General features: G+C 41.8%; 1 protein-coding gene across 1 annotated transcript in view; it reads right to left on the bottom strand.

Annotated features, from left to right (window-relative positions):
- LOC112562163 (G-protein coupled receptor GRL101-like) overlaps positions 1-12,186 on the bottom strand; it is a 109,782-nt gene that overhangs the window by 20,626 nt on the left and 76,970 nt on the right. The window contains exons 6-8 of the mRNA XM_025235226.1: positions 9,624-9,722; positions 8,650-8,766; positions 7,750-7,887 (exon numbers count right to left, since the gene is read on the bottom strand). Coding sequence (XP_025091011.1) covers positions 7,750-7,887; positions 8,650-8,766; positions 9,624-9,722 — 354 coding nt within the window. The remainder of the gene's footprint in view (positions 1-7,749; positions 7,888-8,649; positions 8,767-9,623; positions 9,723-12,186) is intronic.

The raw sequence follows: 12,186 nt of genomic DNA, 5'->3' as shown, positions 1-12,186 counted from the left end.
TGACACAACATTCATAGAGCCTGGAATTTAAAGCAACTGATTCGAGAAATAAAGGAAAGAAATAAAGAATAAACAGAAGACAAGTGAGAAAGAACAAAGAAAAGAACAAGAAAGAGAGAATGAACGAAAGAAAGAAGAAAAGACGGACAGAAGGAATGATAGAAAAAAGGAACAAAAGAAAAATGCCAGAAATCAAGAGTAAACCAGCAACTAAAAGGCCATATCACGTCAATGTATCCAGCCTTGTAAACAGATGCTACACGCAAATAAAAAAAAGTGTGCCCGAGACGAGATTTGAACCCAAGGAAGCCAATCCTCGCTGTATTGGTGACAGGCGCTAAACGCTGCGCTTCCGTGCCGCCTGAGAAGAAACGAGAACGAGACGGAAAGGTGGGAGAAACTAAAGGAAAGAAGCTTTATTAAAAAACAGAGGTGAAAAAAAATCAAGGCTGACATAAAGAATGCTCACAATATTAGGTTGCAGATTATTGAGGATTTAGCTTTGAGGCAAGCAAGCACGTTGCCATCACTTTGGACTACAGTTTTTTGGAGAATTAAAAAAAGTTTTCTTCCTCCCGCAATAAGCTCCTCTGCTTCGATTACATTGGCTGAAACGTTGCCCGTGTAAACCATCTCGCCCCGGGCAATGAAACTCCGTCCTCGCTCCTCCAGACGTTGCCATTGGTCACGAGCCGCTGTCAAAGGTTAAAGTGAGGACAGCACTAAGGAGTCTTGCCAGTCGGAACAGTGAGGGATGGGCTTCAAATAGTTAAATGTGCAAAAAAGGAGCTCACTTGTCACACTAAAATTATTTGAGCTCCGCAAAATTTGATCATGGGTAGAAACAGAGGTCTTATTTGGAGCTTTACCCAGCGGGGGTAAAATAATATCAAACACGGGAGAATAAATAATCACAAAAAAGTTCCGTCGACCTTAATTAACCCTTTCTTCCCACTAGACTGATTTTTAAACGGACATAAGTTATATGCAATCTAAACTGATGAATATGCAATAATTGTAGATCACTTTGAAGATGGCATAAACCAACTGATTTAATAGGACTATCAAACAATTTTTAATTAAATTCTCTCCTGTTATGTTGATGCAGCTACATATTGTTAAAAAAGAATCATGGAATCATGTAAGTTAGAGAACATGATACCTAAAGTAAAATGATATTCAGAACCCTTGCCAGCTAATTTAAAATCCTCTGTCGCATTTTTTCTTCACGAAATATATCTTTTTGGGAAAAAAAGACTTTTTATTTTCTTTAAACGGTCTTTCATTTGCCAAACCGAGTATATTTGTAGCTGTAGCTTGAGAGATCGTAGCACGACTGAACTGTAAGTTTACAGTAAGAGGTTTGTCTTATCAAAGTTTGTAAGGTAAGAACCACAACCAGCCAAGCGAGCGCCATTTTTTCTGGTCCTGCCAAAAAGTTGGCCGTCAGCGAATGTTCGCGAACCCTGCGTGTTGCTGTGGCTATCAGCAGCAACTCTGCTCACCCACTTTCATGTCGCAAAACATGTATTCCCGATGCCGGAGAGGCACGTGCAGGGGAGATAAAAAGACAGCAATGACATTCTAGAATGTCTCGGCGCCATTGGTTAGTCAGCGTCATGTGCAGCGTGACCTTTCACTCTTGGCCAGAACCAACGGTCTACATTACAGATGCAAATGCAAAAAGGCCTTTGATGAGAATGCAGCGCAGATAACTGCGTACCGTTATCTGGGGAGGGGGAGGGATGCAGGAAGGGCCATGCTCTTCAGAATGGGACAACATCAAGTTGGGGGCATTGATCTCACGAAAAAAGGAAGAAGAGAAGAAGGAAAGGGAACAAGACTTGGAGAACAGTATACAGACACAAGAAAAAAGCAAACATTTCTCTTCTTCCTCCTCAAAATGTTATTTTTGTGTTTGATGATGTTATTATTATTGTTGTTGCTGTTGCTCTTCTTTTTCTTTTTATTCTTCAGTGAGGATTGACAGTCCAAGGTTCATATCTCGATTCCGGAGTGCAATTTCTTCTCACACATGTGGCATCTGTTTACAGGGATGGCTGATCGTCAGTGCTTTAGTTGCTGACAGTGTAAAACAAATTCCTCCTTCGTCTTTCTCCTCCTCACACAAACAGTAAAACCTGTTGTAATGTAGAAAGTTCTCTCCAAGAGTAAAGTTAAAAAACTGAGAAAAACTTCACAGAAAGCAGCACTTAGTTGCTGAAGAAATGTGTAGCTTCAGTCCATTCAGCATGTTTACAAGCAGATTATCTGTCAGAGAATAATGCACTCCAGAACTTGAGTGTGTCGACCAATTAGCAACAGCTTTTTCTCATCCTTCCAGCAAGCCGTCCACTGCAACATCATCTGCCACGATCTGTTAATGAACAATGCTGTGCGAGAGAAGTAGTGAAAGAGCCTGCCAATCACCTGCTTTTGTCCGAAAATATAAAAAAAGGAACCGAAAAATGAGGCCGAAATGGAAGCGAGGCTGATGAAAAGGTAGATGACATTCATCTATTGATGTAGGAACAGTCTACAGAGCGAAAACTAAGCGGCAGGAATAACTCTCACCATCTACAGAAACATTGTTATTCTCTTCTCTTTTCTCGATTCTTTGTTTATTTTCTGCTTGATATGATTTTGTTCCTTGTTTCATTCAATCGGTAATTAAATCATTCTATTTTCCTACTACTTGTATATTTCGATATTGTTTTTAATTTGTGTAAAGCATATTGAATCTGGTCTTTAGTGTGAGAAAAGCGCTATAATTTTATAAACATCATTATTACTACTACGACTACCGCTGCGGCTGCTGTTACTATGGTAACACGCCAGTTCTGCTGCTATTTTAGCACTGCTTTTCCTCCTCAAGATTTCTACTTCTGCTGCTTTACAACTGTAGTACTACTGTTACTGTCTCTCCTCGTGTAGTACATCTACTACTGTTATTGTCTCCCCTGGTGTAGTACATCTACTACTGTTATTGTCTCCCCTGGTGTAGTACATCTACTACTGTTGCTGTCTCTACAACACAATTCCCCATTGACGTCAAACAGTTTAACCGTCACCTCCCATCACGCCAAACCAAACGACAAGCAGGGAGATGTGGTCATTGAGAGGCAAATGCTGTTTCCCCGTGTCTGTTAACCTCACTACTGCAGTCACCTGAAACATTTCCCAGGTCTTCAGTATGCAAATGTCGTTTGCATGTTGTTGTCACACCGCCATCTTCATACAGACCCTCGCCTTCTGACAGAAGGAAAGGTTTTATCGCAGGGCATCGAGAACTCTTCACTTCGCAAACTTTTATAATATGCATAATAATTATTTATTTTTGGATAGAGTTCGTTTGCTGTTTTAAGTCAATATAAGCCCATGAAGGAAATAAATTTCAATATCATCTGACTTTTATTCAACAGCACATTAGTGAAAATATGGACATGCTCTCCAGGTTCACCTTTTAAATGTAGGTGCTGCTTGTTAAATTTATAAGCGTTTTATATTGAGGCTTACTCATAAATCAGATTCTAGAGAGTTTCATAAGCTCAGAGGCTTTCAGAAAGAAGCATAAAGGATAGAATAAAACAATAAATCACAAGTGAGATATTCAGCAATGCCTGTTAAACTATCATTAAAAAGTTTCAGTTGGTTGCAAAGATAACTTCGCTTGACTCCTATCTTGCTTTTGTCTCATTTAGTCAGAGATTTTTGATAACAGAAAAAAGACCAGGAAACCGAAGAGGAGCAAATCTTCCAGTTTTATCGCACCCTGGGCCAGCTTGGGTCCGTGAGAGTCTTAATTTGAGCAGACACGTGCGTTTTTTCCCGCCAATCATTGCGCAGCGTTTCTAGCGCGCCCTCTGGCACGTGACACCGGCCGTGCACTGCAAATGAAATCAGAGTTTTTGCCCTTAGCAAGATACAGCAACAAGTGCTGTCACGGGCAAGATGCGGGCCATCGATTTCACGTGCGCTCACACTCACTCGCGAACGCTCGTGCGCAAGAATACGCATATTGGAAGCATTGTGCTCCGTATCCCCTCCATGAACTGTTGAAACATCACGATACATATATATATATCCTTTAATGAAATGCACACATATGCCGACATATTCCTCCACAAATTTCTGGAGATCTTCATTGGCAAATGCACGTGGCATCCCCATTCACAAGCTCTGATAATAGTCAACTAACATTATTAGACCATAGACAAGTTTTCTGAAAAAAAATTTTTCATATACACTGTTCTCAAGTCTATCTAATAAGTAGAGTGGATAGGGTCTTGTATATCTGTTCTAAACCTGGACTAAGTCAAGAACAGTCTCAGAGACAGATGAACTGACTGGAAAACATATGTTAACCATGTCTACCTTAAAATTACCATTGGCTAAAAATTCTTTGCAGACATTGTCAGGTCGGTGAAAGTCTTATAACGGAATAAATTAAAATGTGCAAAATCCTATATTCCCTTTAAACTAATAAACACTACAGTTTATTTAAACTAATAAACACTACACTACTCTCTCCCATACCTCCTGTCCTCAGTTTCATCAGAAATATGATTGGCTTTCACCAACTCTCTCATCTGCGACCAAGCGATGGGATGAGCGTTGGGCGCGAAGACCAAAGATGATGTTGCCACTCGCCGCACCGGACACATCGGGTGCAGAATCAATTGCCTAAACTGCTTTCCACCCGGCAGAACCCAGCCCCTTGCTGGTAATCAAGTTACAATTTTCATGGGCTCAGTGCCTGGGCTTGAAGTTTGGTTGCGTTTTGCCAAAAAAGTTGTAAATAAATAAAAATGAAAAAATGGAGCTGGTCTCGCAAAACCTGAGAGATGGGAGGCTGAAGCAGCGAGGCAAACTACCACTGGCATGTCAGAAATAACCTTTTCTCTACTCAATATTTCAGCGGCTGTGGTGAGTTGATGGGGGAGATGATGGGTGGGAGAGGGGTGGGGAGCAGTAAAGCTTTTGCTTCTCGGGGTATTTCTTGGACATCGCAAGTCCGTGCTGGAAGGTTTGTGGACACCGAGACAAAAATAATGTGTAGAAAAGTGCAATGGCTCGAGGGTCAACACCATTCATGGCGAAGCTATGGCCATAAAATACACATTTATTGTGTTCGTTCAGCGGAAAGGAGGAAACGAACATGAAGGAAACTTCTCTCTCTCTCTGTATATTTATATATAATAAAAAGAAGAAAATCTTTAGCTGCAACCACAGACGACAGGTAACTTGTATTTTATGAGTCATTGAATTAAACACGCAATGTTATCGATTCAAACAACAACAGCAACAGCAGCAGCAACAACAACAAACAACAACAACAACACCAACAGCAACAAACAGCGGCAACACAGTGTAATGTTCGATTCACAAAAGTGAAAGCCTCGTTCGTTTGTCGTTTGGTTCGAACAAGATCCGATATCAACAACCCAATTAATCAACTAAAATAACTAATGTTACAGGCATGTGAGAAAATATTTGGCAGAAAGTGATAGACAGACAAACACTGATGACAGAGAACAGATCAGAACTCTGTTGCACAAAGTATTTAGAATTGTAAACACTTAGGTCTTCAGTGAAAACAATGATAGGCTTAAAAGTAGTGCGACAAAAGCACTTCCAAATTTGCTTTTAAAAAAAGCAGTTTTAAAATTTAGACATGCGCAACCAAGTCCAGTACAACAGATGCGAAAAAATAAAATACCGCATAATGGAACGAAGCAAACAATGAGAGGACAAGAAAAAAAAACATTTAAAAGTGAAAGAAAGAAATGAGAGAGAAAGATCGAACTGAAAGAAAATACGAGAGGGATGAAGATAGAAAATCAAGGAAAAATGTGAAGAGGAAAAGAAATATAAAAAGCAAAAGGAAAGCAAGAATGCGAGAAAAATAGAGAGAGAGAGAGGAAAAGGGAGATATAAAATGAAGAAAACAGTGATTATAGGGGAGAGAGAAAGCGAGAGAAAAACAGAAGAGTTAAAAATGCAAAAATAGGAAGGGATCTAGGACAAATGGAAAAACAAAAGAGAGATGAGGATAAATAAAATAAAGACAAAACATATTGGAGAGAGAGACAAACAATTTTTTTAAAGTGCAAATGTATCAAACAATGAAAGGACAAAGCCGGCAGAGAGAGAGAGAAAGAGAGAGAATGATAAAAGCAAATATAAGAGCAAAAAGAGTGCACAGGACATGGAAGGAAGGACAGACTACTGTGAGGAGAGTGGGCCGAGAGCAACTACCGCTATGCCGGTCGATGAAGACGATAATGTTAAAACGTAATTACGACGTTAAACACCGTCTTATTCCTCCCCCGTCGAGCAGACGACCACGGCGAGCAGTCCCGGCAATCACTCGGCAACAAGTATGGCGACACGGCCTGACACTCAGGCTTCTGTCATTGCCGCCCATAGTTTAGTCCCCTACCAACCCATCAAAAATACAGGACAGGGACCACCGCTGCAATCAAACCTTCCAGTCTTCAGTCTTCTTTACGGCGGTCTTGATTTATTCGTTTTCCCCTTTCACTCACTCTCAAACAGATCAACGCACATTTATTTATCGTTTTGTGTTTTTCGTCTCTATCACTGTTTGTTTCTATTTTTCCAGATTTTTTTCTCTATCGACCACCCTTCATTGTACCCAGAAGAATGGTCTTCATTGTGTCGTGTTGCGTGCCACAAGCTTGCAGACGACAATGTTGCCAGAAGTTCTTTGGTAGCCCACCAGGGTTGCACCTTGTGATTCGAAAATATTTCTTGGTATTTTGGAGAAGACTCGGAGCAGCTGCATAAAAAAGAAACTAAATGGTTAACATTAAAGAATAGACTGGCAAGACGTCCTTACCACTCCACCAGACAGGTGTGAGTGGCCAACCTTGTCAACCGCTGAGTCTGTTAAGGACCCTCCTTCCAACCACAAGCTTCTGCAGCCCAACATAACTGGACTTCAGTTGGTATAAGTCAAGGGAATAAACGAATGAATGTAAATAAACTGATTTACAATTTTCCAGGCTGGCTGCTTGTCTACCCCTGTTTTGCTGTTTGTTTTCACATTCAATTGTTTGACGGTTTGTTTGTCTCTAATTTCCGTCACCTGTTTCGCTCGTTGCTTGTCTTAAATTATTGTTATTCTCAAACTGCGGGCTTCATCGTCCAACGTTGCTGCATACATCACGTGACCATGACGACATTAAAATTCTCGCGAGACATTCAAGTACAAGTACGAGTGGTGTCCCTTGCGTGTCAACACGTGTGGCGCCTCCTAGTGGGCTTACCCAACATGGTCGCACAGGTTGCAAATATATATTGATCACTGTTTGAACACCCGTCCGATATCATTCTGAACTGAAGGTTCCAGAACTCGAGCAACAGCGGGATCAAGTCTTCTCCCACAGAAGCGGTGACACACATCGACCTCCTCATTTCCTGTTCAGCCGCCACTGACATCTGTCTCCCTCTGGCTTCCAGGGATTGTAAACGAAGATGATTCCTCTGTCAATGAAGGGATGTGGGAATTTCGTCAACGCCTAATTGTGAACTTGTAATGAGTGAGTCTTCCAAAGCAAGACCGTCGCGTCCCAGAGGAATGTTTGAAAACTTACAGGGCATCACGCTTTACAGTCACGTGATGTGGAGACATTTTTTTTGTTTTTGTTGACAAAGTTTCTGTTAACGTTGTTACTTTGGTTGTTGCTACGATGAAAGTCACAAGTTGCCTGTCACGTGACTTACCTGTCTGGCAGAAGTGCTCGTCCATCCCGTTCTGCGTGTTCTTGCAGTCGTTGTGTCCGTCGCAAACGAGATCCGGTGCCAGACATCGGTGTGTGGTGCGACACAGGTAACCTTCGCCCAGCTTGCAGCCGTAGTTACCTGGAGGACAGCAAGAAAAAAAATAGGGGCAATGGCGCGAGCTGCTGTATGGGAAGATGATCACGTGACACAAGAGTTTTGAAACCGTGCACGTTAGTCAGACAGTCATTCAGGCAGACACTAGTTCAGAAACCCCAGCAGACATAAACAGACACAACATGAGAGTAACGCACCTTACACACTGACGTGAGTACAGAAGGAGGGACGGCTAAGCAGAAAGAAAGAAGGGAAAGGAAGAAAAACAGAAAAACAAAGAACGAAAGAGAGACGAACAGATAGGCAGACAGAGTAAACACACTCAGATAGAGGAAACGATAAGCAAGGGAAGAAACTACGGAGAGAAATTAAGAAAGGAAGGAAGAGATAACCAAGGGGTGAATCTACAGAGACCTCAAGACAGCAGAAGACAGCGAAACACCGATTGTGATGAAAATGTTCACCTGCTGGACCCAGGAAACAGATGTCCATAAAGTATCTAAATACAAACAAACACACACACACACACACACACAAACACAAATAAACAAACACAAAACAAACAAATAAACACAAACAAACAAATAAACACAAACAAACAACACACACACACAAACACAAAAACAAAAACAAATAAACACAAACAAACAAACAAACAAACAAACAAACAAACAAACAACCAAACAAACAAACAAACACACATACACAGAACAGCACCGCTTCTAACGATAAGGTGTGGGTGCCTCGAGCAAAGGACGTGCTTGACGACGAGTGACGACTACTTACGACAGCCGTTCTCGTCCTCACAGGTGTTGATGCAGTCGCACACTCCGTCACACACGGCGTTGCGGCTGATACAACGGGAACTGTTACACCGGAACTCGTCGCTCCGACACACTCGACCTGCAAACATCAACCTTGCAACCTTCACCTTGCATACCTGATGCCTTGTTGTATCCACCTGTTAGCGGGTCTGTTCTTTAAGTCGAGTTTAAAAAACCTAGTCTACTTTGGATACATGTCCTTTCCACTTCGGCCTATCAAAAGCATCCGCGAAATTCGCTAGAGATGGAAGACAACAAAGTGCAAGGACGATAGCACAACTATTATTTTACGATCAAATATTGTTTGATCAGCATAAGAATCAAATATATTTTATGTTTTTGTACTGAGACTACAGTGAAACACAAGGTGCCCAGGGGGGAAAACGGACCAATCACTGCCATCATTAAACCTCATTCAGTTCTACTGTCCTTGTTTAGCTTCCCACAAAGAAAATTTATTGTCTGCTGACCTTTAAAAGAACGCTTGACCCACCTGGACAGAACTTTTAAATGACCAGCAGACAAAAACTATGCCAGACTTGGTGAAATGTTAGTTCCTAGTTGTCCTGTTAACAACGGTCTTTAGTAAGTGGAACTGATCTTCACATGGGAAGGACCTTCTTCACCCGGACACAAACTGTTAAATATTTTATTTCTTTTTATGTACATCCACATGAAGGTACTAGTCTTACACAGCACCCGTCATTTATTTGTCATTTTAGTAATTAATGCTCACTAGAAGAACTTTAGTATAAAGTTTTGATCATCCAGTGTGAAAATATTTAGCGTTGACTTTTATGCTAAAAATGCTTTGACACCAAGAATAAACAGTTTTAATTTATTTATTCCGTGAATACATCAAATATTTTAGAGTAGGTTTTTCTAGTCGGGATGGTGAGTGCGTGCGTGTGTGTATACAATTTTGAAGCAGCTCACAGTGGAACTCGTCAGCATGTGTGAAAACGCAGTCCTCCCACCCGTCACACACCAGCGACTGCAGGATGTACAGGCCAGTGGGACACTTGAAGTTCCGCTCTGGAAAAGGACAAGGTCCCAGGTCTCAACATGACAAAACAAATGCCTGAAAAATGTTTACAATAGAACAGAGAATTTACAATTAGAGTGTTTACAATAGAAAAGCTGCAGGTTGCTGGGTTCGGGTCTTGTGTGGAGTGAATGATCCTCTCTGCCACCCACAATGCTCATCTTTTCATCTTGTGCGCCAGAAACGGTTTAAAATTATTTTCCCTGATATCCGCACTGTTCATAATGTGCTGATAACCTCGACAGTCCCGGTCTCAGTGGATGGTTATGACTGCTGACCTGTAGCTGCCACCAATTATACGGTTATAATGAGGTAATTAACAGCCGCTGAATAGGCTGACCAATGAAAACGTTCAGAAGCGATGGAAAAAATGTGATCCAATTATGAGAGTAAATGTCGAATCCCAAATAACAATAAGAAACACCAAAATAGATACGAGCTACAGCTGGCAGACATAAAAACAAACAGACACACACACATGCAGATACAAAGACACGCATACGCACGCGCATGTATATATATCCACACGCGTGCGCGCTCGCATCCAAACATATTTATCTTTCTCCTCCCACAGACCTCTCTTCCTCATTCACATGAAGACAAGTCTGCTGGAATTACAACTTGGAGCAGAATGCCAAGTCAGACACAATTATTGTTGCACCTGAACGTAGCGCATGAACGTAGCCCCCTCATAAGTCTCAGATAACTGAAAAATCCCACACGGCGCACGTGGGGGCAGAGAGTGGGCACAGAGGGGGGCACAGAGGGGGGCACAGAGTGGGGCACACAAGAAGAAGCGGGGTGCACGAGAGGGGAGAACTCGGGACCGCCGAGGTATTAGACTCTTTTTAGTCCTCCATTTGTGGAAGTCGTAAACTCGGATTGTCTCGGTCTCTGCCTCGAATATCTGTGAAGACCTGTCGGCCGTGTTTGCTTTAAGGACCCGAGTTCCGTTCTACTAGACTCTGGGAATTCTGGGAATAATTTCTCCTGTTACTAACGGGCTGTGGGTGGCGATCCCCTTGCTGCCGCATGAGATAGAGGAGGTTAATAGTTGAGTCTACCAGTACCCACACTTGGTGAACCTCGGGGTAGTATGGCGGCGGTGTGTGGATTATAATTTATAACCAACCTACTGTCTCTGTTACACATAGGCGAGGACATGTTATATACAGTTCAAAATTTGACATGTTATATACAGTTCAAAATAATATGACATGTTATATACAGTTCAAAATAATTTGAGATGTTATATACAGTTCTAAATAATTTGAGATGTTATATACAGTTCTAAATAAGAAAGGAAGGACCGTATTACCACGCCAGAGTACAAAGAGTTAAATAGAACATTCTCGAGTTCTGGCTGATCAGTGTATTCACTAAGGGAGGAAACAGGAAATTTATGTGTTGGCGAGCGTGTGGAGATTGATCATTGTGCTTGTAAGACGTGTAGAATGAAGCCTGCTATGACCTCGTGTTATACGATAAAAACAGGGTACAGCATTTTTATGTTATTACCTATAGACGGATAAATGTGAGTCTTTCTTCAGGTATTTTTGTATCATTACTTAAAGATGTCTGAATGAAATTCGCGATTATGCATAGCCTATGTGATGCGAATTTGTGTTAACGGGCATTCCAGATCATGTGTGCGTTGTAAAAAGTTCTCCAAGACAGGCAAGGCTTCCAATAAAGAGGTTTGATTCCCGAAACATTTTAACACGACGTACATTCACAACTTTCTCGAAATCTCGATGTGTATCGCACATTTCATTCAAATAACTCAAGCATCGATGCATATTGTAGCCTTACAATAATCAGAAAGCTACCGAAAGCTCATTTGTAAACCTATATGTCTCACTCAACGGAGCTTTACCGTGTAAGTGGTTTCATCAAGCTCTGTGGATCGAGTCTGTCTCGTTCATCAATGCCTGGTTCCAACATGGCAGCTCACACGTGGTTCGGCGGCCGCCATCTTGTCTAGTCCTCTCGCTTATAAAATTGCTGCTGATTATGTCTGGGGACCGGCATCCTGACCGGCCGAAGATAACCTGACATGTCTCCAGTTTCTCTCCTAAACGAAATCATCGTCCATTAGCTCTCTCTCTCTCTGTAGCATGCTTCCTACATTGTCTGCTCCTGCTCTGTCCTCCAACCCCATCCCCATCTCTCTCTCTTGTTGGCTCATTATTTCTCCTGCTGTCTCTAGCTGTCAATCTCTCTCCAGTTGCTTTGCCAGACATTTTAACAAATCATTTCTGCTCCTACATATTCAATGCTTCGTTGTTTTGACAAGCTCGGAGGAAAAGCACGGGTGGAACAATTGGGGGAAACGAAGTTCATCACCAGAAACTTCCCAGTGTTGATTCATGCCATGGTGGTGTTCTTCAAGTTGTCCATCTTAACGGCTGACAGATTCTTTAGTGGAACGTTATGTTTAATGCATTCACGGCT

This window comes from Pomacea canaliculata, linkage group LG4 (genome assembly GCF_003073045.1).
Source record: "Pomacea canaliculata isolate SZHN2017 linkage group LG4, ASM307304v1, whole genome shotgun sequence".
Lineage (NCBI taxonomy): Eukaryota > Metazoa > Mollusca > Gastropoda > Architaenioglossa > Ampullariidae > Pomacea > Pomacea canaliculata.
This window is presented reverse-complemented; position numbering and strand designations above follow the sequence as displayed.